The 26,772-nt window shown below is 48.7% G+C and overlaps 3 protein-coding genes across 3 annotated transcripts; all 3 read left to right on the top strand.

The window, feature by feature from the left end:
* Positions 1 to 489: 489 nt before the first annotated feature.
* Positions 490 to 8,587, top strand: spinb (spindlin b). Its single transcript, XM_080467492.1, is given in 8 exon segments — positions 490 to 675; positions 3,663 to 3,863; positions 5,510 to 5,558; positions 5,753 to 5,841; positions 6,090 to 6,245; positions 6,369 to 6,429; positions 6,431 to 6,600; positions 6,674 to 8,587. Coding segments are annotated over 7 exon segments (777 nt in total). The 5' UTR covers positions 490 to 675; positions 3,663 to 3,811; the 3' UTR covers positions 6,874 to 8,587.
* A 4,896-nt stretch (positions 8,588 to 13,483) lies between these two features.
* mak16 (MAK16 homolog) lies at positions 13,484 to 17,867 on the top strand. Its single transcript, XM_080467491.1, has 10 exons — positions 13,484 to 14,460; positions 14,687 to 14,736; positions 15,834 to 15,943; positions 16,097 to 16,161; positions 16,358 to 16,509; positions 16,584 to 16,638; positions 16,718 to 16,792; positions 16,866 to 16,979; positions 17,055 to 17,120; positions 17,417 to 17,867. The coding sequence occupies exons 1-10, from the start codon at positions 14,446 to 14,448 to the stop codon at positions 17,627 to 17,629; spliced, it is 915 nt and encodes a 304-aa protein (XP_080323617.1). The 5' UTR covers positions 13,484 to 14,445; the 3' UTR covers positions 17,630 to 17,867.
* A 504-nt stretch (positions 17,868 to 18,371) lies between these two features.
* On the top strand, positions 18,372 to 26,772 carry mfsd14bb (major facilitator superfamily domain containing 14Bb). Its single transcript, XM_080467470.1, has 12 exons — positions 18,372 to 18,545; positions 19,417 to 19,509; positions 19,790 to 19,852; positions 19,950 to 20,077; positions 22,067 to 22,181; positions 22,281 to 22,499; positions 22,961 to 23,074; positions 23,227 to 23,298; positions 24,087 to 24,199; positions 24,375 to 24,472; positions 26,146 to 26,285; positions 26,422 to 26,772. Exons 1-12 carry the CDS (start codon positions 18,489 to 18,491, stop codon positions 26,635 to 26,637), a joined length of 1,428 nt encoding a protein of 475 aa, XP_080323596.1. The 5' UTR covers positions 18,372 to 18,488; the 3' UTR covers positions 26,638 to 26,772.

Raw genomic sequence — 26,772 nt, forward strand, 5'->3', positions numbered from 1 at the left:
ATCTGTCCACTAGAATGTCTGCGTTCTCCCAGTGTTAATGTTTAGAGCTCATTGTGTGTGTGTGTGTGTGTGTGTGTGTGTGTGTGTGTGTGTGTGTGTGTGTGTGTGTGTGTGTGTGTGTGTGTGTGTGTGTGTGTGTGTGTGTGTGTGTGTGTGTGTGTGTGTGTGTTTTCAGTACTAAAACTATCAACAGCACCAACTCGTGGCCCAACATGAAAACTCCATCGTTTTCACTGTTTCCATGTAAATGAACTTTATTTTCAAAATGTTGCTTTGGAAATGTGAGACTTTTCTGAAACACAAATTAAAAAACGCTGCATCGTCACCTGGACTAATTGTTACCATGGAAGCGGAGCCTCAGTATTGTATTATTCAGTATTCCTTTATTTCTTCTTTTTTTTTTCCACGGTCTTTGTGTGACGTCTTCCATTTTGGTGCTCTTATTGTGAAGAGCGCGCTGCCGCTTTCCCGCCCTGTCGCCATTTTGGCGCAGTTAGCTTGACGCTAACGGCTCCGCTCAGAGCTCCGTGGAGGCAGTCTGGACCGGAGGACCGGAGAACTGCAGGACCGGAGGACCGGAGGACCTGCACTGGAGGACTGCGACTGGAGGAGCGGGACCGGAGGACCGGGGGACCGGAGGACCGGGACTATGCGGCTCCGCTGATCGCTGTGTCGGTAAGAACCGCAGCGTCGCTCCGGACCCCGGGCCGCCGAAGCTCGGTGTTTTCTCCCCGGGGACCTCCCCTCTCCTCCTCCTCTCTTTTCCTCCTCCTCCTCGTCTTCCTCCCGTTTCTGTTCCTCCTCCTCTTCATCCTCCTCCTCTTCCTCTCCTTTCTTTGTTTCCATGCGCCTTTTCTTCGCAGTGTTTGCGCACAGAGCCGCAGTTACCTGCGCACATTTTCACAATGGGGGGCAGGTAAAGGGGGGAGGGGCAGTCAATGGTGGGGGGGGGGGGGGGGGGGTTCAACATGAAGCAGGGGCCCAACATGAGGCTCTGGTGTTTCCCTCAGCAGGGCCGTGTGGAACCCCTGGATGGGTCTGCGGTTCCCCCCGAGGTTCCAGGTTCCTCCAGGCGGATTGATGCATTAAGATGTGAATTTGTAACATGAAGCTAATGATTGTAGAGAACCCAAAACAAAGTGAAACAGCTTGATGGGTGTCGCTGATTTTAGAACGTCGGCTTCCTCTGGAACCTTCTTCCTTTGGGGAACTTTACCTACAATGGGTTCAACAGGAACCTGTGACGTTCAGCAGGAACCTGTGACGTTCAGCAGGAACCTGTGATGTTCAACAGGAACCTCTAACGTTCAGCAGGAACCTGTAACGTTCAGCAGGAACCTGTGACGTTCAGCAGGAACCTCTAACGTTCAGCAGGAACCTCTAACGTTCAGCAGGAACCTCTAACGTTCAACAGGAACCTCTAACGTTCAGCAGGAACCTCTAACGTTCAGCAGGAACCTCTAACGTTCAACAGGAACCTCTAACGTTCAGCAGGAACCTCTAACGTTCAGCAGGAACCTCTAACGTTCAACAGGAACCTCTAACGTTCAGCAGGAACCTCTAACGTTCAGCAGGAACCTCTAACGTTCAGCAGGAACCTCTAACGTTCAACAGGAACCTCTAACGTTCAACAGGAACCTCTAACGTTCAACAGGAACCTGTGATGTTCAACAGGAACCTCTAACGTTCAGCAGGAACCTCTAACGTTCAACAGGAACCTCTAATGTTCAACAGGAACCTCTAACGTTCAACAGGAACCTCTAACGTTCAACAGGAACCTCTGACGTTCAGCAGGAACCTGTGACGTTCAGCAGGAACCTCTAACGTTCAGCAGGAACCTCTAACGTTCAACAGGAACCTCTAACGTTCAACAGGAACCTCTAACGTTCAACAGGAACCTGTGACGTTCAGCAGGAACCTCTAATGTTCAACAGGAACCTCTAACGTTCAACAGGAACCTCTAACGTTCAACAGGAACCTCTAACGTTCAACAGGAACCTGTGACGTTCAGCAGGAACCTGTGACGTTCAGCAGGAACCTCTAACGTTCAGCAGGAACCTCTAACGTTCAACAGGAACCTGTGACGGGTTCAAAAGGAACTTGCGACGTACAAAAGGAACGTACGATGTTTAACAGGAACCTGCCTACGATTAAGATTTGGACAAATTTCCACTAATTGATGATTAATAATTAAAAAAAATATATATCTCTATTTAATTTGTGTTCTTTACATGTTGAATAAAACTAAGGGGCCAAAACAAAGTCCCTGAGGAAGGTTCTGTGAGGAGGAGCTACAACGAGCTGTCTGCTGATTGGTCAGTGACGATCGCCGCCACGCTGGACTAGCCCGCAGTATTTAAATATTTCATCTGCTGTAAACCTCCGTTGTTGTTTACATTCAGCGCTTTGCTCACTGGTTGATTAGTTAACTGGTTTATTGAAACTTCTGCAACGAGGTGCAGACGCTCCTCTCAGTAACCGGAGGTGGAGCTTTAGCTGGAGCTCCTCCTCTCAGTAACAGGAAGGGGCGGAGCTTCAGCGGGAGCTCCTCCTCTCAGTAACAGGAAGGGGCGGAGCTTCGTCGGGAGCTTCTCTCAGTAACGGAAAGGGGCGGAGCTTCAGCGGGAGCTGGACGCTGCTGTTCACAATCAGAAAGTTCTGCTGTGGTTCTCCTCTCGGTGTGACGGAGAACGACTCGGAGTTGCAGGCAGGTAAAGCCGCCGGCTGCTTCCATGTTCTTTCATGTCCTTCGTTGGACGCGTCCCCGAGTCGTTCAGAACCCCGTCTACATTTCAGCGGTAGTTTCTGTGGAGTTGGTCCTGGGTTCACGTTGCCGTACTGGGAGAACACGTTCTAGGCTTTTGACACTGATGTCTTCTCCAGGACCAGTACTCTGAACATCAGTACGTGATTAATACTTTCTAATCCTTTCTCAGAAGAACAATGAGTCTTTGGACGGTCAGCAGGATTCTTGGACTGTTTGGCAGGAATGTCGGTAGAAAGCGGCTTTATTTAATTTATTGTTTACGTTTTTCATGGCACAGATTTTTTGCTTTCCTGTTTTGGCTCCTGGATTGTTTTCAAAATAAAATGAGCACAAATAAATAGCAACCATTGATTATTTTATTTTGATAATTCATTGATTAGTCGGAAAATTAGTCAAAAGATTAATTGTTACAGAATTATCCGATAGAGGCTCTGAAGTTCTGTTGTCATGCTGCTAAGAAAGTAATTAGTGGAACCGGTTCCATTAGGAACCGGTTCCATTAGGAACCTGTCGGCTGTCAAACCTGTTTTGAAATCGGCATGAGATTCTGTTGTAAGTTTAACTTGAACTAGTAGGAACCTGATTGCAGACGGAACATTGTGTCGTTGGTTTGACATCATTCGGGCTGAACCGGACCGCCTTGTGACCTGAATGTGTTTCTGACCTTTACGTGACCCAGACCTTGACCTTTGACCCCACCGCTCTCATCCGGGGAACCTTCACGTGACCAGTAAATCAATTAAGACACGAAGACAGACGGAACCTTCTGTGTCCAGCCAGGCACTGCGCGCTTCCTGCTGGTTCCGTGTTGACGGAGATCCTTGTTATCGTGGCGCCTCAACAGAAAACATGTTGATTTGTTTGTTTGTTTGTTTGTTTGTTTGTTTGTTTCCAGGCTCTGTTCGGTTCTCCAGGTTCTCCAGGTGTTTGTCTGCTCCCGGCCTGAATGCAGCCTGTCTGGGGAGCCACCTGACTCCTGGTGCTCCATTTACCCCCAACCCCTCCCCCGCCCCCGCCCAGCCGGCCCCTCCCACAGGTGGATGAATGAAGACCCCCTTCAAGAGCCCAGCGGCGCCGCGGCCCGGTGTGGACGGAGGTGAGACCCCATCCCCCGAGACTCTGGAGCTAAAGTCTGATTGTCCAGAGTTAATCCTGAAGTTACCTGGATAAGAGGAAACCAGAGTTAATCCTGAAGTTACCTGGATAAGAGGAAACCAGAGTTAATCCTGAAGTTACCTAGATAAGAGGAAACCAGAGTTAATCCTGAAGTTACCTGGATAAGAGGAAACCAGAGTTAATCCTGAAGTTACCTGGATAAGAGGAAACCAGAGTTAATCCTGAAGTTATGAGGAAACCAGAGTTAATCCTGAAATTACCTGGATAGATAAGAGAAAACCAGAGTTAATCCTGAAGTTACCTGGATAAGAGGAAACCAGAGTTAATCCTGACGTTATCTGGATAAGAGAAAACCAGAGTTAATCCTGAAGTTATGAGGAAACCAGAGTTAATCCTGAAGTTACCTGGATAAGAGAAAACCAGAGTTAATCCTGAAGTTACCTGGATAAGAGGAAACCAGAGTTAATCCTGAAGTTACCTGGATAGATAAGAGAAAACCAGCGTTAATCCTGAAGTTACCTGGATAGATAAGAGGAAACCAGAGTTAATCCTGAATTTATGAGGAAACCAGAGTTAATCCTGAAGTTACCTAGATAAGAGGAAACCAGAGTTAATCCTGAAGTTACCTAGATAGATAAGAGGAAACCAGAGTTAATCCTGAAGTTACCTGGATAAGAGGAAACCAGAGTTAATCCTGAAGTTACCTAGATAGATAAGAGAAAACCAGAGTTAATCCTGAAGTTACCTGGATAAGAGGAAACCAGAGTTAATCCTGAAGTTACCTGGATAAGAGGGTAGGGTAGCTTTACTGTACCAGTCTTTAGACACAGAAACTATTTTAGTTAAACAGTTAAAGGAGGAAAACTAACGATCCGTTACTTGTTCAACTTCATTTCTGGTTGATTACTGAATATTGAGGAACTGGTCCCAGTTCAGGGTAACGAGGCTCCGCCTCCAGGACGCTGCTACAGATGAAGCTAATGCTAATTCCCCTCACAGTGGGACGTGGTTCAGGGTGACGAGGCTCCGCCTCCAGGACGCTGCTACAGATGAAGCTAATGCTAATTCCCCTCACAGTGGGACGTGGTTCAGGGTGACGAGGCTCCGCCTCCAGGACGCTGCTACAGATGAAGCTAATGCTAATTCCCCTCACAGTGGGACGTGGTTCAGGGTGACGAGGCTCCGCCTCCAGGACGCTGCTACAGATGAAGCTAATGCTAATTCCCCTCACAGTGGGACGTGGTTCAGGGTGACGAGGCTCCGCCTCCAGGACGCTGCTACAGATGAAGCTAATGCTAATTCCCCTCACAGTGGGACGTGGTTCAGGGTGACGAGGCTCCGCCTCCAGGACGCTGCTACAGATGAAGCTAATGCTAATTCCCCTCACAGTGGGACGTGGTTCAGGGTGACGAGGCTCCGCCTCCAGGACGCTGGAGTTAGTGAAATAATACCAGGAACGCTTCAGATAATGCTGAAGCTAACAACGGCTCTCAGACTGACCAATGTAATGAGTCCATTTGGCCTTCAGTAACTGTAACTAAGTTACTTGGTTACTGGCTGGTGGTGGAGATGCGGAGGGCCCTGAACGCACCGTGGTCATGCTGAGACTCATCATCTGTGTTTCAGGAAATTCCAGCGTCTCTGCAAATATGATGAAGAAGAAGAACCCGCACAAGTGAGTCAACTCCTCTTCCTCTCTTCTTCCTCCTGACTCCTCTCCTCTTCCTCTTCTTCCTCCTGACTCCTCTCCTCTACCTCCTCTTCCTTATCTTCCTCTCTTCTTCTTCCTCCTCCTGACTCCTCTTCCTCCTCCTGACTCCTCTTCCTCCTCCTGACTCCTCTTCCTCCTCCTCCTGACTCCTCCCACAGGAAGCAGAGGACCGGCGTTGGTTCTAGTCAGACTCAGCCGAGGAGGAACATGGTGGGCTGCAGGATCCAGCACATCTGGAAGGAAGGCAGTAAGTTCTACTGTTCTACTGTCCAGGGTTCTAATTGGTTCATGAGGGGAAGTGGGCGGGGTCAAAGGCTTAAAGTGTGTGTGTGTGTGTGTGTGTGTGTGTGTGTGTGTGTGTGTGTGTGTGTGTGTGTGTGTGTGTGTGTGTGTGTGTGTGTGTGTGTGTGTGTGTGTGTGTGTGTGTGTGTGTGTGTGTGTGTGTGTGTGTGTGTGTGTGTGTGTGTGTGTGTGTGTGTGTGTGTCTCCCTCCAGGTAAGTCGTCCCAGTGGAAGGGGACGGTCCTGGACCAGGTTCCGGTCAACCCGTCCCTCTACCTGATCAAGTACGATGGCTTCGACTGTATCTACGGTCTGGAGCTGCACTCGGACCAGCGGGTGGTCGGCCTGGAGGTTCTGCCGGACCGAGTGGGTGAGGAGGAGCACACTGAGCCAGAACCCCGGGTTCTACTGAACAATCACCAGCTGTGTCTGATTGTCAGCTGCTGTGTCAGTGGTTCTGGTTGTCTGATGGTGGGTCTCTGTGTCTCTGCAGCGCCGGCTCGTGTCAGCGACGCCCTGCTGGCCGACACGATGATCGGGAAAGCGGTGGAACACGTTTGAGACGGAGGACGGGCCCAAGGAGGAGTGGAGGGGGATGGTTCTGGCCCGGGCGCCCATCATGACCTCCTGGTTCTACATCACCTACGAGAAGGACCCTGTTCTCTATATGTACCAGCTCCTGGACGACTACAAGGAGGGGGACCTGCGCATCATGCCCGACTCCAGTGAGTCCTGCTCTGGTTCTGCCGGTCTCCTGGAACCCTCGGAAGTTCTCACAAATTCTTTTTTGTTCTGCAGACGACAGCGTGGCGGCGGAGCGGGAACCCGGCGAGGTGGTGGACAGTCTGGTGGGGAAGCAGGTGGAGTACGCCAAGGAGGACGGCGGGAAGCGGTCCGGGATGGTGATCCACCAGGTGGAGGCCAAACCCTCCGTCTACTTCATCAAGTTCGACGACGACTTCCACATCTACGTCTACGACCTGGTCAAGACCGCCTAAGAACAATAACCCCCCCCCCCCCACCACCAACTGGCAAAGGACCCCCCCCCACCACCACCAAGACCCGGCCAGTGAAGGAGACCTGCCACCGTGGAACCAAACAGAAGAACGGATCCTTTGTTTTCTTTCTGAAACGCCTTAAAAACTTCATCAAAATACAGCGTCCATCAGCACTCCAGAGACCAGATCCTCCCAGACCACCAGGCTCCTAGGGCCAGTCCCAGACCACCAGGCTCCTAGGGCCAGTCCCAGACCACCAGGCTCCTAGGGCCAGTCCCAGACCACCTGGCACCTAGGGCCAGTCCCAGACCACCTGGCACCTAGGGCCAGTCCCAGACCACCAGGCTCCTGAAACCCATCAGACATTCTGAGACCTCTTGTTACCTGAGGAGGGGGTGGGGTTAATGAAGGGGCGGGGCCAGAGAATCCCCCGTCCAGTCCTGTATGAGCAGGGTCAGGTCGATCGTAAAACCTGGTCGGAACATTTAGAAACTACAGAACCGGTTCCCGCTGCCCGTCGTCTTCTGCTTTGCGTGACGGTTTTGTTCGGGACGTTCTCCGTTGTGTCATGTTTTGTTGTTTTTAATTTTCCTTCTGTGCCAAAACGATTCCAGAACCAACTATTGTTGTTGTTAAACTCGACTTAAAGCGAGACGTTGTTGAACGCGATGAGCAGCGAGGAGGTAGAACACGTTGAACGTTTTGTTCTCCAGCAAGTGACGTGAGCGTCTCCAGAATCACCATGGCAACCAGCATCAGCAGGAGGACCAATCGGACGCCTCCATCCGAACACTGGCAGGTCTTCAGGAATGTTCTGGAACGTGTCTGCGGAATGTTCTGCGTTGCTCACCCCCGTCCAACAATCAGTCAGAACCTCCTCCTTGGTTCCAGGGTCCCTCGTCAGGAACTTCCTGTCTGCGTGTTCCTCGACGAGCCACTGGGGGCGCTGCGACCGGATCCAGAGCAGCTTTTTTTTTCCTCATCTCGTCACTGCTTAGTCCCGTCCACAACGTCTGCGGTAGCTCCGCCCACAACCGCAGCAGTAGCTCCTCCCACCTCGCTGTTTTGTGTTCCGGCGCCACGTTAGCATTAGCTGCCATGTTGCCTGACTCGCGTCTCATGTGCCTGAAGGAACGATCGGAACCAAACGTTCCACTGCAGGATTTTCCTTGTGGATCGGCGCAACGTTACCGACTGCACCTCCAGAACTCCACGATCCAGAACGCAGCACGCCACCATCGCTGTTCCACATCACAGAGTGTTGCTCTAGAACCGGGTCTCACAGCCGTTATAGTTCATTTTGTTTGCGTCCGATTCAAGAACATGGAAAACCTTCGTTCTGATCTGAAGTTCTGATGCTTCTTTTCACTCTCTAGCGAGATCAAGATTTCCTGTCCGGTTCCAGAACTTGTAGCGCCGTCGCGTCTAGAACCCGTCCCAGTTTTGTGACCTAGAACGGGTGTGTTCAGACGCTCTCCCTCCAGAGCTGGACTCCACCTTTCAGCTTCGGGTTCTAGAAGCTCTTTTGTCACGTTTCTTTTCAGTTCTTAGTTCATTTGAAACGAGGGGAACCTTGAACTGGTCTCGTGAGAACCACGGTTCTGGATTCCGTGTGGTTGTTTTTATTTCCCCTTTAACGAAGTGTTAACTGCAGAGTTCAGTGTTGTACAGTGTGGAAATGTCACTATTTACTAAAATAAACCATTTCTTTGTTTTTTTCACTCCGTCTGCCGCCGCTTCACTTTCCCACGACCCCTGAATGCAACAGGAGTTAGGCTTCCTAAAGGAGTTAGGAAAGGTGTTAGGAGGCTTCCTAAAGGAGTTAGGAAAGGTGTTAGGAGGCTTCCTAAAGGAGTTAGGAAAGGTGTTAGGAGGCTTCCTAAAGGTGTTAGGAAAGGTGTTAGGAGGCTTCCTAAAGGTGTTAGGAGGCTTCCTAAAGGTGTTAGGAGGCTTCCTAAAGGAGTTAGTGAAAGGTGTTAGGAGGCTTCCTAAAGGTGTTAGGAGGCTTCCTGAAGGAGTTAGTAAAGGTGTTAGGAGGCTTCCTAAAGGAGTTAGGAGGCTTCCTAAAGGAGTTAGTGAAAGGTGTTAGGAGGCTTCCTAAAGGAGTTAGGAGGCTTCCTAAAGGAGTTAGTAAAGGTGTTAGGAGGCTTCCTAAAGGAGTTAGGAGGCTTCCTAAAGGAGTTAGTGAAAGGTGTTAGGAGGCTTCCTAAAGGTGTTAGGAGGCTTCCTAAAGGAGTTAGTAAAGGTGTTAGGAGGCTTCCTAAAGGTGTTAGGAGGCTTCCTAAAGGTGTTAGTAAAGGTGTTAGGAGACTTCCTAAAGGAGTTAGTAAAGGTGTTAGGAGGCTTCCTAAAGGTGTTAGGAGGCTTCCTAAAGGAGTTAGTAAAGGTGTTAGGAGGCTTCCTAAAGGAGTTAGTGAAAGGTGTTAGGAGGCTTCCTAAAGGAGTTAGGAAAGGTGTTAGGAGGCTTCCTAAAGGAGTTAGGAAAGGTGTTAGGAGGCTTCCTAAAGGTGTTAGGAAAGGTGTTAGGAGGCTTCCTAAAGGTGTTAGTAAAGGTGTTAGGAGACTTCCTAAAGGAGTTAGTGAAAGGTGTTAGGAGGCTTCCTGAAGGAGTTAGTAAAGGTGTTAGGTGGCTTCCTAAAGGAGTTAGGAGGCTTCCTAAAGGAGTTAGTGAAAGGTGTTAGGAGGCTTCCTAAAGGAGTTAGGAGGCTTCCTAAAGGAGTTAGTAAAGGTGTTAGGAGGCTTCCTAAAGGAGTTAGTGAAAGGTGTTAGGAGGCTTCCTAAAGGTGTTAGGAGGCTTCCTAAAGGAGTTAGTAAAGGTGTTAGGAGGCTTCCTAAAGGAGTTAGTAAAGGTGTTAGGAGGCTTCCTAAAGGAGTTAGTAAAGGTGTTAGGAGGCTTCCTAAAGGAGTTAGGAAAGGTGTTAGGAGGCTTCCTAAAGGAGTTAGTAAAGGTGTTAGGAGGCTTCCTAAAGGAGTTAGTAAAGGTGTTAGGAGACTTCCTAAAGGTGTTAGGAGGCTTCCTAAAGGTGTTAGTGAAAGGTGTTAGGAGGCTTCCTAAAGGTGTTAGGAGGCTTCCTGAAGGAGTTAGTAAAGGTGTTAGGTGGCTTCCTAAAGGAGTTAGTGAAAGGTGTTAGGAGGCTTCCTAAAGGTGTTAGGAGGCTTCCTGAAGGAGTTAGTAAAGGTGTTAGGTGGCTTCCTAAAGGAGTTAGGAGGCTTCCTAAAGGAGTTAGTGAAAGGTGTTAGGAGGCTTCCTAAAGGAGTTAGGAGGCTTCCTAAAGGAGTTAGTGAAAGGTGTTAGGAGGCTTCCTAAAGGAGTTAGTAAAGGTGTTAGGAGGCGTCCTAAAGGAGTTAGTAAAGGTGTTAGGAGGCTTCCTAAAGGTGTTAGGAGGCTTCCTAAAGGAGTTAGTAAAGGTGTTAGGAGGCTTCCTAAAGGTGTTAGGAGGCTTCCTAAAGGAGTTAGTAAAGGTGTTAGGAGGCTTCCTAAAGGAGTTAGGAGGCTTCCTAAAGGAGTTAGTAAAGGTGTTAGGAGGCTTCCTAAAGGTGTTAGGAGGCTTCCTAAAGGAGTTAGTAAAGGTGTTAGGAGGCTTCCTAAAGGTGTTAGTAAAGGTGTTAGGAGACTTCCTAAAGGAGTTAGTGAAGGTGTTAGGAGACTTCCTAAAGGTGTTAGTAAAGGTGTTAGGAGGCTTCCTAAAGGTGTTAGGAGGCTTCCTAAAGGAGTTAGTAAAGGTGTTAGGAGGCTTCCTAAAGGTGTTAGTAAAGGTGTTAGGAGGCTTCCTAAAGGAGTTAGTGAAAGGTGTTAGGAGGCTTCCTAAAGGTGTTAGGAGGCTTCCTAAAGGAGTTAGTAAAGGTGTTAGGAGGCTTCCTAAAGGTGTTAGTAAAGGTGTTAGGAGGCTTCCTAAAGGAGTTAGTAAAGGTGTTAGGAGGCTTCCTAAAGGAGTTAGTAAAGGTGTTAGGAGGCTTCCTAAAGGTGTTAGTAAAGGTGTTAGGAGACTTCCTAAAGGTGTTAGTAAAGGTGTTAGGAGGCTTCCTAAAGGAGTTAGTAAAGGTGTTAGGAGGCTTCCTGAAGGTGTTAGTAAAGGTGTTAGGAGGCTTCCTAAAGGAGTTAGTAAAGGTGTTAGGAGGCTTCCTAAAGGAGTTAGTAAAGGTGTTAGGAGGCTTCCTAAAGGAGTTAGTGAAAGGTGTTAGGAGACTTCCTAAAGGAGTTAGTAAAGGTGTTAGGAGACTTCCTAAAGGTGTTAGTAAAGGTGTTAGGAGGCTTCCTAAAGGAGTTAGTAAAGGTGTTAGGAGGCTTCCTAAAGGAGTTAGTGAAAGGTGTTAGGAGACTTCCTAAAGGAGTTAGTAAAGGTGTTAGGAGACTTCCTAAAGGTGTTAGTAAAGGTGTTAGGAGGCTTCCTAAAGGAGTTAGTAAAGGTGTTAGGAGGCTTCCTAAAGGTGTTAGTAAAGGTGTTAGGAGGCTTCCTAAAGGTGTTAGGAGGCTTCCTAAAGGAGTTAGTAAAGGTGTTAGGAGGCTTCCTAAAGGTGTTAGGAGGCTTCCTAAAGGAGTTAGTGAAAGGTGTTAGGAGGCTTCCTAAAGGAGTTAGGAGGCTTCCTAAAGGAGTTAGTGAAAGGTGTTAGGAGGCTTCCTAAAGGAGTTAGGAGGCTTCCTAAAGGAGTTTGTGAAAGGTGTTAGGAGGCTTCCTAAAGGTGTTAGGAGGCTTCCTAAAGGAGTTAGTGAAAGGTGTTAGGAGGCTTCCTAAAGGAGTTAGGAGGCTTCCTAAAGGAGTTAGTGAAAGGTGTTAGGAGGCTTCCTAAAGGTGTTAGGAGGCTTCCTAAAGGAGTTAGTAAAGGTGTTAGGAGGCTTCCTAAAGGAGTTAGGAGGCTTCCTAAAGGTGTTAGGAGGCTTCTTAAAGGAGTTAGTAAAGGTGTTAGGAGGCTTCCTGAAGGAGTTAGTAAAGGTGTTAGGAGGCTTCCTAAAGGAGTTAGTAAAGGTGTTAGGAGGCTTCCTAAAGGTGTTAGGAGGCTTCCTAAAGGAGTTAGTAAAGGTGTTAGGAGGCTTCCTAAAGGAGTTAGTGAAAGGTGTTAGGAGGCTTCCTAAAGGAGTTAGTAAAGGTGTTAGGAGGCTTCCTAAAGGAGTTAGTGAAAGGTGTTAGGAGGCTTCCTAAAGGAGTTAGTGAAAGGTGTTAGGAGGCTTCCTAAAGGAGTTAGTAAAGGTGTTAGGAGGCTTCCTAAAGGAGTTAGGAAAGGTGTTAGGAGGCTTCCTAAAGGAGTTAGGAAAGGTGTTAGGAGGCTTCCTAAAGGTGTTAGGAGGCTTCCTAAAGGAGTTAGTGAAAGGTGTTAGTGAAAGGTGTTAGGAGGCTTCCTAAAGGTGTTAGGAGGCTTCTTAAAGGAGTTAGTAAAGGTGTTAGGAGGCTTCCTAAAGGAGTTAGTGAAAGGTGTTAGGAGGCTTCCTAAAGGAGTTAGTAAAGGTGTTAGGAGGCTTCCTAAAGGAGTTAGTGAAAGGTGTTAGGAGGCTTCCTAAAGGAGTTAGTGAAAGGCGTTAGGAGGCTTCCTAAAGGAGTTAGTGAAAGGTGTTAGGAGGCTTCCTAAAGGAGTTAGTAAAGGTGTTAGGAGGCTTCCTAAAGGAGTTAGGAAAGGTGTTAGGAGGCTTCCTAAAGGAGTTAGGAAAGGTGTTAGGAGGCTTCCTAAAGGAGTTAGGAGACTTCCTAAAGGAGTTAGGAAAGGTGTTAGGAGGCTTCCTAAAGGAGTTAGGAGGCTTCCTAAAGGAGTTAGGAAAGGTGTTAGGAGGCTTCCTAAAGGAGTTAGGAGACTTCCTAAAGGAGTTAGGAAAGGTGTTAGGAGACTTCCTAAAGGAGTTCATCTGGGTTCTAGATGGTTCCAAGTGGTTCTAGGCAGATTATTGCTTTGGTAACTTACATGATCTGCTCCTTTTTCAGTCATCCTGAGTTTCCCTGAAGCTCCGATGAGCGGGTTCCTTTAAATGTTGTCACCGCAAGGAATTGTGGGGGAACATGATCTGGTCTCCTTTGGTAAAGGAAGCATCAGTGGTTCCTAGGCTAAAGGAGGTTCTAAAGGAAGCATCAGTGGTTCCTAGGCTAAAGGATGTTCTAAAGGAAGCATCAGTGGTTCCTCGGCTAAAGGAGGTTCTAAAGGAACCATCAGTGGTTCCTAAGCTAAAGGAGGTTCTATAGGAAGCATCAGTGGTTCCTCGGCTAAAGGAGGTTCTAAAGGCAGCATCAGTGGTTCCTAGGCTAAAGGAGGTTCTAAAGGAAGCATCAGTGGTTTCTAGGCTAAAGGAGGTTCTAAAGGAAGTATCAGTGGTTCCTAGGCTAAAGGAGGTTCTAAAGGAAGCAACGAGCCTCCTTTCCTTTGCTTATTGAGAACTCAGACAGTCCTCATCATGGCAGCTACACAGAACCCTTCCGGGGTGAAGGAGAAGTGGACAGACAAGGAGACAGGAGGGACAATTCGGACGGACCTTTTGTTTCTGTCCTGTTTCCTCCTGCGTGACACCCTGAGCCTGTCACTTTAAATAACAAGTGCATTGTGGGAAGTGGAGTCGCATCATGTGTAGTTCTGACGGTCACCTGAATGAAGGGAACACCGAGTTTACCTGCTGCTCCATCCGGGTCGAACTAATTAACAAACTAAAGGACAAATCCTGAAAACACTTACAGGAAAATAAAACTCATCCAGACGTGGAACTACGTTGGCGTATCAAATTTAGGAATTATGGAGTATTGGTACCCGTGGAACTGTTCCAGACTTTAGTACAATCATGTGATGTTAAGAACATCAAAGTGGATCTTTAGTTAAGCACATTAGATTAAAGTTTAAGATTGAATCTCCGGTTCAGAGTCAGAAGGGCTGAGGCGCTGAGCGTAACAAGAATCGGCAGCACCTGTCACGGAGGACCGTGAATACACCATTCATCATACGTATGAACCGAAAGGATCGTCGTTGAACGGGGGGCTGAAGCATTACCACATTCCAGCATACAGAACTCACTCCCGGTTTCTCTGAGAATTCAGGATTCCTCCGTGTGTCCAGTCCGAACCCGGATCTAAAACTCAACCTCACCGCGGTGTGATGTTTTGAAAATAATTCATAGTTAAAGAGAAAAAGTCATGAAAGTACAGTAATCTGTTAGAAGCTGTGCATTCTGGGAGTTCCGTTGGTTTGTATTGAAATTTCACAGCGACATGACGCGACCAGGCGGGGAACTGCAGGGCAAAATCCCCCCTGATAAACACCTTTTCATTTTCCTCACCAATAATTTATATATTTTTTGAATAACTATTTAAGATCTGTATGAGTTCAATGGGAAGAGCTTTAGTGTATTCATACCATGAATGTAACAAACTAAAACAATAAATAAATAAATTATTTTAAGTTTCGCGATACGTATTCCTCCGATTTCCGGTGGTGGAACGTCACTTCCGCCACGACAAAGATGGCGTTTTCCTGTCTGTCCATGTGTGTGAAGCGTTTTAGTGGATTTTAAAGCTAATCCTGACGCCAAAGTAACGGGCTGCCTGCTACTTGAGAAACGGGTCAGTCTGCGGCGGAAATACGAGCAGCTCCGGATAGAGAAGAAACATGCAGCACGACGACGTGAGTCTGAAAACCCTGTTTAATCCTGGAGGGAGCTACATGCTAATGGTAGCTTCCCGGTGCCGGATTGAAATAAAGATAAAAAAAAACTGTGTAAATATTGATTAACTGGTCATCCAGATTAATCTATTTTCTAATTAAAGTTACTTTATGCCAGGAGGTTAACAGTTGTCACACACATACACACAGGTTGTGAAGATGTTTCATGTTCTTATGGTTCCTTCAGGTCATCTGGGACATCATCGGGAACAAACAGTTCTGCTCCTTCAAAGTAAAGTAAGTGAACCAGAACCCGTGTAGAAATCTACGATCGTCTCTGTTCTCCTCCTCACATCTGGAGAACATCTGTGAACAGCTCAGTGGAACATTGGAGATTCTTGAGATGTTCTCCTCTAGAGGTTGTCCAGCAGGTGGCAGCAGAGAGTCTCTGATCAGAGTTAAAGACTCACTGCTCCGCCTGCTGGTACCGAGTGGTATGATAGGACAGATCCCTTTGATTGAGAAGCCACTGGCTGAGGCGTTATGCTCAAAGTGGGCGGAGTCAACGTTGTTGTGGGTTGGGTTGGTGGGAGACGTGCTCTGGCAGCGTGTTGGCCATCTCCCTTTGGCCAAAGAAATTTGGTTCGACTGTGTGGAAGAATGTCGGTGCCGCTCTGCTGAAACATTTCAATCATGTTTAGCTTGTAGCCTCGATACTATATGAGCCCCGCAGCTCGTTAACATGTCGGAGGACTTACGGGATGCACCTGAACGCATCACTCAACGCTGTCGGCTACTAAGCGGCGTTTTTACTTTTCAACTGCAGAGATTATTTCTGTCCTCCAGTGCTTTCAGAATCACTTTCCTCTGAACAGTTTCAGTAATAAAAGAGAACGTTTGTGTCTGAGCCGCCATGTTGGTCTGGTTTTCCTGCAGGAGCTCAGTGATGCATTCAGGTGCATCACGTAACTCCGCCCTCCGACATGTTAACAAACCGTGGGGCTTGTATAGTAGCAACGTTACAAAGTAAATATGAATAAAATATGACTGATGGTCATTAGCGAGCTGGAACACGCATGTGCAGCACACGGCAGTGCGGCTCGGACAGACTTCGGCCCGGATGGTTGGATCAGAACCACTGATTTTCTTCAGCCAGACGGAGCAAAATGAGGTCATCTTGTTTGGCAGGACGCTGCAGTGCTGGACTTACTTCTTGTTCTTATAGAGGATGAATCGGCCTTTAGATTTTCTCCGTTTCACCCTCCGGACTGTAACTTCCTCAAACGCTTGGCTCCGCCCACATTCCTAACCATTTGCTCCGCAGTCGGGGGTTATTGCTCTGGTTGACTGTAAAGTGACACGTCGATTCATCTTTGATCTGCTTCCTGTTTCAGGACCAAGAGTCAGAACTTCTGTCGGAACGAGTTCAACATCACCGGGTTATGTAACCGCTCGTCCTGCCCTCTGGCCAACAGCCAGTACGCCACGGTGCGCGAGGAGAAAGGTGAGCGACACGCCTGGGACCTGCCGACTCTTTGACGAGTCGCCGACGTGGTCATGATTCGCTGACGTTTTGACTCGTTTCTGACTCGTTGCTGACACGGTGACTTGTTGGCAGCGTGTTGATTTGTCACTGACACCATGTCTCCCCCTGCAGGTCAGTGTTTCCTCTACATGAAGCTCATCGAGCGAGCCGCGTTTCCCGCCAAAATGTGGGAGAAGGTGAGCTAACTGTTGCTAATGCTAACACGCAACACTAATTCACATTAATGCCAGAAAACCCAGATTGATCAACCCTGTGTGTGTGTGTGTGTGTGTGTGTGTGTGTGTGTGTGTGTGTGTGTGTGTGTGTGTGTGTGTGTGTGTGTGTGTGTGTGTGTGTGTGTGTGTGTGTGTGTGTGTGTGTGTGTGTGTGCAGGTGAAGCTCAGTAAGAACTATGAGACGGCTCTGGAGCAGATCGATGAGAATCTGATTTATTGGCCTCGATTCATTCGACACAAATGTAAACAACGATTCACCAAAATCACCCAGTACCTGATCCGCATGAGGAAGCTGGTGCTCAAGAGGCAGTAAGTACCAGTACAAGTACTGCTACAAGTACTGCTGCAAGTACAAGTACCTGACGCGGGTCTGTGTGTTTCAGGAGGAAGTTGGTTCCTCTCAGCAGGAAGGTGGAGAGCAGAGAAAAGAGGAAAGAGGTGAGCTGATGTAAACGTCACCATGTTTACCTCCGTCAGCTCTTCATCCCTCGTTACAACCACTTTCTCTGGTTCGTAGGAAAAAGCTCTGATCGCGGCTCAGCTGGATAACGCCATCGAGAAGGAGCTTCTGGAGCGACTGAAACAGGGGACGGTACGTCTTCGTCCTCGTCTTCATCCTCGTCTGTCGGCTCTCAGCTCGTCCTTAATGCTCTGTCTGATTCCAGTACGGAGACATCTACAACTTCCCCGTCCACGCCTTCGACCGCGCCCTGGAGCAGCAGGATGAGGACGAGGAGGTGGAGGAGGAGGAGGAAGAGGAGGAGGAGGAGGAGGATGAGGTGATGAAGGCTTACTCTATCTGCACAGCTCTCCTCGGCAGGACTTTTATTCTGAAGGTCTGTGTTTGTCTGCAGGATGTGGGACAACGAGAGTTCGTGGCCGAGGACGAAGTGGAGGAGAGCGACCTGAGCGACTTCGAGGTCCGAACTCCGTCTGGTCCCAGCAGGACTTCAACTTTACCACTTCATTCTCAATGTTTACCACTTTGTTCTCAGAATTTCCCACTTCATTCTCAATGTTTACCACTTTGTTCTCAGAATTTCCCACTTCATTCTCAATGTTTCCCACTTTACCACTTTGTTCTCAACATTTACCACTTTGTTCTCGGGATTTCCCACTTCACGACCAACATTTCCCAGTTATCATTTCCACTTCATGTTTTCTCCGTCTTTCATCTGAAGATATCAGTTTGATGAAGTTGTGAACGTGTTTCCAGGACATGAACCAGCTGAAGACGAGCAGCGACGAGGAGGAGCAGGAGGAGTCCAGTGAGGAAGAGGAGGAGATGGAGGAGGAGGTGCAGACGAAGGCGTCGCGGTCGAAAGGAAAGTCTCCGGCCAACGGCGCGGCGCCGAGGAAGAAGCGAGCGTACGTGGAGATCGAGTATGAGCAGGAGACAGAGCCCGCCTCCAAAAGCAGGAACACGTAGAGAAGCCCCGCCCCTCAGCTGTCAGTCAAACCAGGCAGTCAATGAGGACACGCCCCTATCCTGTTGCTATGGCAGCAGATTGAGTTAAGGTTTTTGTACATAAAATAAACTGTTTTCCACATTTTGTCTTTTTTCCTCTTTACTAAATGTTTATTTTTTTTTTCATGAGGATTTAGCTGTCAGACCTGTTTGTTTGACTTTAAAAGAAACATTAAAACTAAGTTTTTGCTTTTAACTGATGATTTTTTAGTGTGAATTTGATTCTTGATTTTTAAAGTTTCATGTTTTTTTGACATTGTTGATCCAGTTTGACTTTTCCTGGACAGAAGAGATGTAATACATTATTTTTAAGTGAAGATTCTTAAAGAGATCTACGAAAAGGGAAAATTAGAGAAAAAGCATCACTTAAATTGACCTTTATACACACAGTACCACACAGTACCACACAGTACCGCGTCCAGCAGGTTTCTAGGTGCTTTTAACAGAATCCAAACAAAAACACATTAAAGTGGAGCGAAGCTGAATCTCCACGGCAGTCACTGAGACGTTAGCTTTGAGACATTGGGTAGCCCTTCTGGGCGGTGTTTAGCCGCCAGTACACGGCCGTGTACATACGTGCCAGAAGCACCGCCCACCCGCGGCACCCTGGTGTCAACAGCAGAGCGGGGCTCCGTGACTTCCAGCCGAGCCTTCGTGCTTCGGCTCCCCGCCTCCGTCGCTTCCTGTCCGGGTCCATGTAAGCAGCGCCACCCCGCAGCTCCGCTTCACGCAGCGGGACGTCCTGGAAGAGCCGGCGGATCCCCGCGGAGGAGGCCAGCAGCGCTGGGTCGACACGAGCATCGGCCCGGCAGCATGTGACATGAACCGGGAGAAAACAGCGATCGAGGCCGGTGGAGTGATGTTGGTCCGGAGCTCGGTGAGTGAGCCGGGCCTGAACCGGGCTGCTGGTCGGGACAGAGCCGGGCCTGAACCGGGCTGCTGGTCCGGACAGAGCCGGGCCGGAGAAGGGCTTTTAGCGGGGTTGGTAGCCGGGTTAGAATCGGGTTATAGCCACGTTGTTAGCCGGGTTAGAACTGGGTTAGAGCTGTTAGCCTGGGTAGGACCAGGTTAGAGTAGTTAGCCGGGTAGAACCGAGTTAGAGCAGTTCGCCTGGGTAGGACCAGGTTAGAGTAGTTAGCCGGGTAGAACCGAGTTAGAGCAGGGCTGTTAGCCGGGATAGAGCAGTTAGCCTGGGTAGAACTAGGTTAGAGCAGTTAGCCGGGTAGAACCAGGTTAGAGTAGTTAGCCGGGATAGAACCAGGTTAGAGTAGTTTGCTGGGTTAGAACTAGGTTAGAGTAGTTAGCCGGGTTAGAACCAGGTTAGAGTAGTTTGCTGGGTTAGAACCAGGTTAGAGCAGTTAGCCTGGGTAGGACCGGGTAGTAGGGCTGTCAGCCAGTCTGGCCACCTATCCGGTCCAACCTCTCAGAATGTGAACCGGGTCAGAAATTAAACCGGGTCAGAACCGTCACAGAGAAAGTTTGTAAATACAGTTTGTCTGAACTCTGCAGAGTAAAGGCTGTCAACAAACATGACGTTACTATGATGGAGTAACTAATGACGGATGAGTAACTAATGACAGATGAGTAACTTAATGACACATGAGTAACTAATGAGCAAGGCAGTAACTAATAGATGAATTAATGTTGTTGACTCCTTGGAGGCGTCTCTTCAAGAATAAACGTGTGTGTGTGTGTGTGTGTGTGTGTGTGTGTGTGTGTGTGTGTGTGTGTGTGTGTGTGTGTTGCAGAACGCCCGTGGCCGAGCCAGAGTGACCCATGCGGTGGTGGTGGTCTTCCTGGAGTTCTTCGCCTGGGGGCTGCTGACCACGCCCATGCTGACTGTGAGTAAACAACAACAACAACAACAAGAACAAGTTTGTGTGAAGTTTAGCTCCACTCCAGAGGAAGACAAAGGTTGCAGTTACCGTGGCGACAGTGTGTGTTAAACATTGACAACTTCCTGTTTCACTGTTTGTTTCTTTTCTGAAGTTCAGTGCTATTAAACACACCTGTGTGTGTGTGTGTGTGTGTGTGTGTGTGTGTGTGTGTGTGTGTGTGTGTGTGTGTGTGTGTGTGTGTGTGTGTGTGTGTGTGTGTGTGTGTGTGTGTGACATTTTTCAGGTTCTCCACGAGACGTTCCCTCAGCACATGTTCCTGATGAACGGACTAGTTCAAGGCGTCAAGGTGAGAACACACACACACACACACACACACACACACACACACACACACACACACACACACACACACACACCCTCTGAACCCCCTCTGTTCTCTGCAGGGCTTCCTGTCCTTCCTCTCGGCTCCTCTGATTGGTGCTCTGTCAGACGTCTGGGGCAGGAAGTCCCTCCTCCTGCTCACCGTCTTCTTCACCTGCGCTCCCATTCCCTTCATGAGGATCAACCCCTGGTGAGCAGCTCACGCAGCACCTGCCCAACACTGGAACGTGCGCTTCCGTTTCAGGAGGAAGGAGGAAACAGGGAAAGTCGCCGTGCTGACGAGTGGCGAGAACGTTGAAGTTCGATTCGCTCCCCAGCGGGTCTCAACCAGCAGCAGCGTTAGTACGCCCTCTGCTGGTGACACCGCAGGGAAACGATGAACAAGGTCGTGATTCTTCCGAACTTAACGAAGTCGTTGCTAATCGAGTCCAAACGAGAACCGATATAGAACCGAAGCAGAAAAGAAAATGGACGTGTAAATCTAAACGACTCGCAGGTGACGGGCGACGGCTCTACCGGTGCTCTACCGGTGCTCTACCGGTGCTCTACCGGTGCTCTACCGGTGAGACGGACGCAGCTGTCCTTCGCTTGGTTTAATGGTGTCGATGGCGGTGAGGTTCAGGGTGATATCGCGCAGCGAAGAAACGCCTGGTGAAAGTGAAAGTGTGAGGCTGAACACGTTCCTGGCGGCGTGGCAGAGGTTCCCTTCAGAGAGCCGTTGTGTTTGACGTGTCTGACGTCACTGGCACTTTATTGTGGCGAGCTGCCAGGAAGAGATTCTTTGAGTCTCACTGCAGCCGGCGGACACTTTGTCCTAGAACATATCTGGGTTTGGTGTTGGTGTGAGAGGCGGAGCCTGTGAGTCCACTTGTGCACGATATGGTTGTTAATTGAGCTGCTGATCGTTAAATTCCCTGCAGATGTTTAGTTACAGTGACCAGATGTGTACTTCCATGTGAACATACACACACACATATATATATATATATATATATATGTGTGTGTGTGTTCATCTACTTGTATCGACACCGTCTATTCTCTGTGTGCCCCTGCCTTCAGTATATGAACTAATTGTGCAGCGTGGAGCTGCTGTGACGACTGATCTTCCCTCCTGTGGGATTAATAAAGTCTAATCTGATCAATCCAGGTTATATGATGCTCACTTCCAAATCCCCCATGATGCACCACAGAGCCACGTTCTATTTCCCCCAGAGGATGACGAAGCCTGATTGGTTGATGTTTGTTTACCGTACCGCTTGAAGACTGGCGAGCCAATCAGAGGGGTGGGGGTGAGGGGGGAGGGGGGTGGGGGGGGTCAGGCTTCAGTCACATGATCAGTATTCAGGGTGAAAGAAGCAGTCAGCTGAGATCAGCTGAAAGTCACATGGTTGTGTGTGTGTGTGTGTGTGTGTGTGTGTGTGTGTGTGTGTGTGTGTGTGTGTGTGTGTGTGTGTGTGTGTGTGTGTGTGTGTGTGTGTGTGTGTGTGTGTGTGCGCGCCCAGGATTTCTGTGCTGTACTGGATTGTTGATTGCTGGTTATTAACGGTGTTTCCAGGTTGTACTATTGGTGACGGTGTTGTACTGTTGGTGACGGTGTTGTCTGTTTCCAGGTTGTACTGTTGGTGACGGTGTTGTACTGTTGGTGACGGTGTTGTCTGTTGGTGACGGTGTTGTCTGTTTCCAGGTTGTTCTGTTGGTGACGGTGTTGTACTGTTGGTGACGGTGTTGTCTGTTTCCAGGTTGTACTATTGGTGACGGTGTTGTACTGTTGGTGACGGTGTTGTCTGTTTCCAGGTTGTACTGTTGGTGACGGTGTTGTACTGTTGGTGACGGTGTTGTCTGTTTCCAGGTTGTACTGTTGGTGACGGTGTTGTACTGTTGGTGACGGTGTTGTACTGTTGGTGACGGTGTTGTCTGTTTCCAGGTTGTACTGTTGGTGACGGTGTTGTACTGTTGGTGACGGTGTTGTACTGTTGGTGACGGTGTTGTCTGTTTCCAGGTTGTACTGTTGGTGACAGTGTTGTCTGTTTCCAGGTTGTACTGTTGGTGACGGTGTTGTACTGTTGGTGACGGTGTTGTACTGTTGGTGACGGTGTTGTCTGTTTCCAGGTTGTACTGTTGGTGACGGTGTTGTCTGTTTCCAGGTTGTACTGTTGGTGACGGTGTTGTCTGTTTCCAGGTTGTACTTTGCTCTGATCTCAGTCTCGGGGATTTTCGCGGTGACCTTCTCTGTGATCTTTGCGTATGTTGCTGACATCACGGAGGAGCACGAGAGGAGCACAGCGTATGGACTGGTAACTATAGCAACCAGAGTTGGAATCTGATTGGCTGCCAGAGTTGGGTGGACCAGTCAGACGGTGGTCCTGAGCATCTTCCGCCTGTTGTCTCCTCAGGTGTCGGCGACCTTCGCAGCGAGCCTGGTGACCAGCCCAGCCATCGGCGCCTACCTGTCAGCCAACTATGGAGACAGTCTGGTGGTCCTGGTTGCCACGGTGATCGCCGTGATAGACATCGGCTTTGTGTTCTTCGTAGTGCCCGAGTCTCTGCCGGACAAGATGAGGCTGACATCGTGGGGCTTCCCCATCTCCTGGGAGCAGGCCGACCCCTTCGTCGTGAGTACAGCTGGGGTCAGAGGTCACCGGCGGGGTTCAGCGGTGAGGACAGACTCGCGTGTGCTAGGGCAGTTAGCCGTGAAGCTAGCTTCAACGACCTGAGCGCTCGATAAGTTTCACCTGCTCTCCTCCGGGTGTTCGGCACAACGAGTCGGACACGTTCAGCTCTGACACATTTCAACGAATCCATCTGCCTGGAACCGCGCCAACAAAGTCTGCCTCAGCGCTAGCCTCAGCGCTAGCCTCAGCGCTAGCCTCAGCGCTAGCCTCAGCGCTAGCCTCAGCGCTAGCCTCAGTGCTAGCCTCAGCGCTAGCCTCAGCGCTAGCCTCAGCGCTAGCCTCAGCGCTAGCCTCAGTGCTAGCCTCAGTGCTAGCCTCAGACGTTCTCCAGAAAGGGGAAAAGATTTGAAGTTTTTCCATAAAGTTTGTGAGTGTAGTTTTAATAAAGTTGTGTGTTCCAGTCTCTGCGTCGGGTGGGAAAAGACACGACCGTCCTCCTGATCTGTGTCACCGTCTTCCTGTCCTACCTGCCGGAGGCGGGACAGTACTCCAGCTTCTTCCTCTACCTGAAGCAGGTGAGGCGGCGGCGCCTCTGGATTCCAGGTTCCTGCACCTTCCTGATTTACTAACGTGTGTGTGTGTGTGTGTGTGTGTGTGTGTGTGTGTGTGTGTGTGTGTGTGTGTGTGTGTGTGTGTGTGTGTGTGTGTGTGTGTGTGTGTGTTCCAGGTGATCGACTTCTCCCCTGCAGCCATCGCAGCCTTCATTGCCATGGTGGGGATCCTCTCCATCGTGGCTCAGGTAACCACCGTTCCTATTGGCTGATCAGTTTTTTGGTCTATGGTTAGAGAACAGCAGCACTTTGGATTTTGTCTGGATTTAAAAACAGTTTAAAATGATAAAAGTTTTGTTGGACGCTTTTAAACAGAAGTTGTAATTGAGTAAAAGCCAAGACAGCCGTGTGATGGAGGTCGTCTGCTCTCCAAGAGTTCCTGGAGTCGCTCGGGTAACGAGCCGTTTATCGCCCCCTACTGGACAAATACTACCAACATGGAATAACGCCACATACTGCAGCCTGTAGATGGCGCAATACTGACGGTCAGCAAACTCATTTCAAAGGGATAAAAAAACTAAAGCTAAACTTCACAAAGACATGGCAGAAGTAAAGTTAAAAGTACAAACAGTAACTTAGGTACAGGAGTTAACATTATTTCAGACATGATGTTAGTTTTACAGCGTATACTTTCAGCCACATTACCTGCAGTAATTCCCTCGTTGCAGTGAAGGGATTACCCACAATGCTTTGCCCCATCAGCCCCGTGATAGAACTGTAGTTGCACTTTTACAACAGTGGGTGGCAGTGTTGTGCCGTCTAGCTGGATTTAATCCCGACCTTCTGAACTATGTTCCTTCTTCATGACGGTGTCCTCAGTGTGTATCCTCGCTCTATTGTGATTAATGTCATCTAGGATCAGGAGTGTCCCCGGGACGGACCCTGGTGGAACTCCTTTATTATACTACCTGTCTCACTGCAGGATCTGACAGTATGACATTATGACATGTGACTGATCACATGACCCCCCCCCCAGACCCTCCTCCTCAGTGTCTTCATGAGAACCATCGGGAACAAGAACACCGTCCTCCTGGGTCTGGGCTTCCAGATCCTCCAGCTGGTGTGGTACGGTTTAGGATCAGCACCATGGTGAGTGTGTGTGTGTGTGTGTGTGTGTGTGTGTGTGTGTGTGTGTGTGTGTGTGTGTGTGTGTGTGTGTGTGTGTGTGTGTGTGTGTGTGTGTGTGTGTGTGTGTGTGTGTGTGTGTGTGTGTGTGTGTGTGTGTGTGTGTGTGTGTGTTGGCCTCACACTCTCTCCTCCTCAGGATGATGTGGGCAGCAGGAACTGTAGCAGCCATGTCCTCCATCACCTTCCCTGCCATCTCCACTCTGGTGTCACGCAGCGCCTCAGCTGACCAGCAGGGTGAGTTTCACCTGGAAGATGTTCTATAATCTGATGTTAGAGGAGGAAGATGCTCTATAATCTGATGTTAGAGGAGGACGATGTTCTATAATCTGATGTTAGAGGAGGACGATGCTCTATAATCTGATGTTAGAGGAGGACGATGCTCTATAATCTGATGTTAGAGGAGGACGATGTTCTATAATCTGATGTTAGAGGAGGAAGATGCTCTATAATCTGATGTTAGAGGAGGACGATGTTCTATAATCTGATGTTAGAGGAGGAAGATGCTCTATAATCTGATGTTAGAGGAGGACGATGTTCTATAATCTGATGTTAGAGGAGGAAGATGCTCTATAATCTGATGTTAGAGGACGATGCTCTATAATCTGATGTTAGAGGAGGAAGATGCTCTATAATCTGATGTTAGAGGAGGACGATGTTCTATAATCTGATGTTAGAGGAGGACGATGTTCTATAATCTGATGTTAGAGGAGGAAGATGCTCTATAATCTGATGTTAGAGGAGGACGATGTTCTATAATCTGATGTTAGAGGAGGAAGATGCTCTATAATCTGATGTTAGAGGAGGAAGATGCTCTATAATCTGATGTTAGAGGACGATGCTCTATAATCTGATGTTAGAGGAGGAAGATGCTCTATAATCTGATGTTAGAGGAGGACGATGTTCTATAATCTGATGTTAGAGGAGGAAGATGCTCTATAATCTGATGTTAGAGGAGGAAGATGCTCTATAATCTGATGTTAGAGGAGGAAGATGCTCTATAATCTGATGTTAGAGGAGGACGATGTTCTATAATCTGATGTTAGAGGAGGACGATGTTCTATAATCTGATGTTAGAGGAGGAAGATGCTCTATAATCTGATGTTAGAGGAGGACGATGTTCTATAATCTGATGTTAGAGGAGGAAGATGCTCTATAATCTGATGTTAGAGGAGGAAGATGCTCTATAATCTGATGTTAGAGGACGATGCTCTATAATCTGATGTTAGAGGAGGAAGATGCTCTATAATCTGATGTTAGAGGAGGACGATGTTCTATAATCTGATGTTAGAGGAGGAAGATGCTCTATAATCTGATGTTAGAGGAGGACGATGTTCTATAATCTGATGTTAGAGGAGGAAGATGCTCTATAATCTGATGTTAGAGGAGGACGATGTTCTATAATCTGATGTTAGAGGAGGAAGATGCTCTATAATCTGATGTTAGAGGAGGACGATGCTCTATAATCTGATGTTAGAGGAGGACGGTGCTCTATAATCTGATGTTAGAGGAGGACGATGTTCTATAATCTGATGTTAGAGGAGGACGATGCTCTATAATCTGATGTTAGAGGAGGACGATGCTCTATAATCTGATGTTAGAGGAGGAAGATGCTCTATAATCTGATGTTAGAGGAGGACGGTGCTCTATAATCTGATGTTAGAGGAGGACGATGTTCTATAATCTGATGTTAGAGGAGAAAGATGCTCTAGAGCTGTAAACTTATAGATGCAGTCAGACGACACAACCTCTCTGTGTGTGTGTGTGTGTGTGTGTGTGTGTGTGTGTGTGTGTGTGTGTGTGTGTGTGTGTGTGTGTGTGTGTGTGTGTGTGTGTGTGTGTGTGTGTGTGTGTGTGTGTGTGTGTGTGTGTGTGTGTGTGTGTGTGTGTGTGTGTGTGCGCGTGCGCAGGTGTGGTCCAGGGGATGATCACAGGTATCAGGGGTCTCTGTAACGGTCTGGGTCCTGCTCTGTACGGCTTCATCTTCTTCATGTTCAACGTGGAGCTGAACGACGTGAGACCTGCTGGAGGACGAGCAGAGAGCTTCCAGGTAGTGTGTGTGTGTGTGTGTGTGTGTGTGTGTGTGTGTGTGTGTGTGTGTGTGTGTGTGTGTGTGTGTGTGTGTGTGTGTGTGTGTGTGTGTGTGTGTTAATATCTTTCTCTCTGTCTGTCTCTGTCTCCGGTAGACGTCCTTCGTCCCTGGTCCTCCCTTCCTCTTCGGAGCGTTTGCCGCTCTGTCGGCTCTCTTCGTGGCCGTCTTCCTCCCGGAGCACCGCCCGGCCGACATCAAGTCTGGCTCCGCCCACAAACCCGCCTCGCCCCCTCAGGGCGCCGGGCCTCTGGCCACGCCCACCAGCGACCCGGAAGACATCGAGCCGCTCCTGCAGGACAGCAGCATGTGAGGGGGTCCATCCTCCATGTCTCACTGTAGAGACGAGGACGTCTGTTTATAATCCGCTCTAATCTCAATAACTCACCCTGACTGCAGCCGTGACTCCACCCGTCAGGGCTGCAGCGCTCCGCTCACCCAACACTCC

This window comes from Lipophrys pholis (assembly GCF_963383615.2).
Source record: "Lipophrys pholis genome assembly, chromosome: 7".
NCBI lineage: Eukaryota > Metazoa > Chordata > Actinopteri > Blenniiformes > Blenniidae > Lipophrys > Lipophrys pholis.

Excerpts from the sequence above, each read along its gene's own strand:
- mfsd14bb (XM_080467470.1), top strand. The coding sequence starts at position 18,489 with ATGAACCGGGAGAAAACAGCGATCGAGGCCGGTGGAGTGATGTTGGTC. Across the intron at positions 22,182-22,280 it reads GGAGCACAGCGTATGGACTG|GTGTCGGCGACCTTCGCAGC; the intron begins GTAACTATAGCA and ends TTGTCTCCTCAG. Across the intron at positions 24,200-24,374 it reads GGTTTAGGATCAGCACCATG|GATGATGTGGGCAGCAGGAA; the intron begins GTGAGTGTGTGT and ends TCTCCTCCTCAG.
- mak16 (XM_080467491.1), top strand. Across the intron at positions 14,737-15,833 it reads TTCTGCTCCTTCAAAGTAAA|GACCAAGAGTCAGAACTTCT; the intron begins GTAAGTGAACCA and ends TTCCTGTTTCAG. Across the intron at positions 16,510-16,583 it reads AAGCTGGTGCTCAAGAGGCA|GAGGAAGTTGGTTCCTCTCA; the intron begins GTAAGTACCAGT and ends TGTGTGTTTCAG.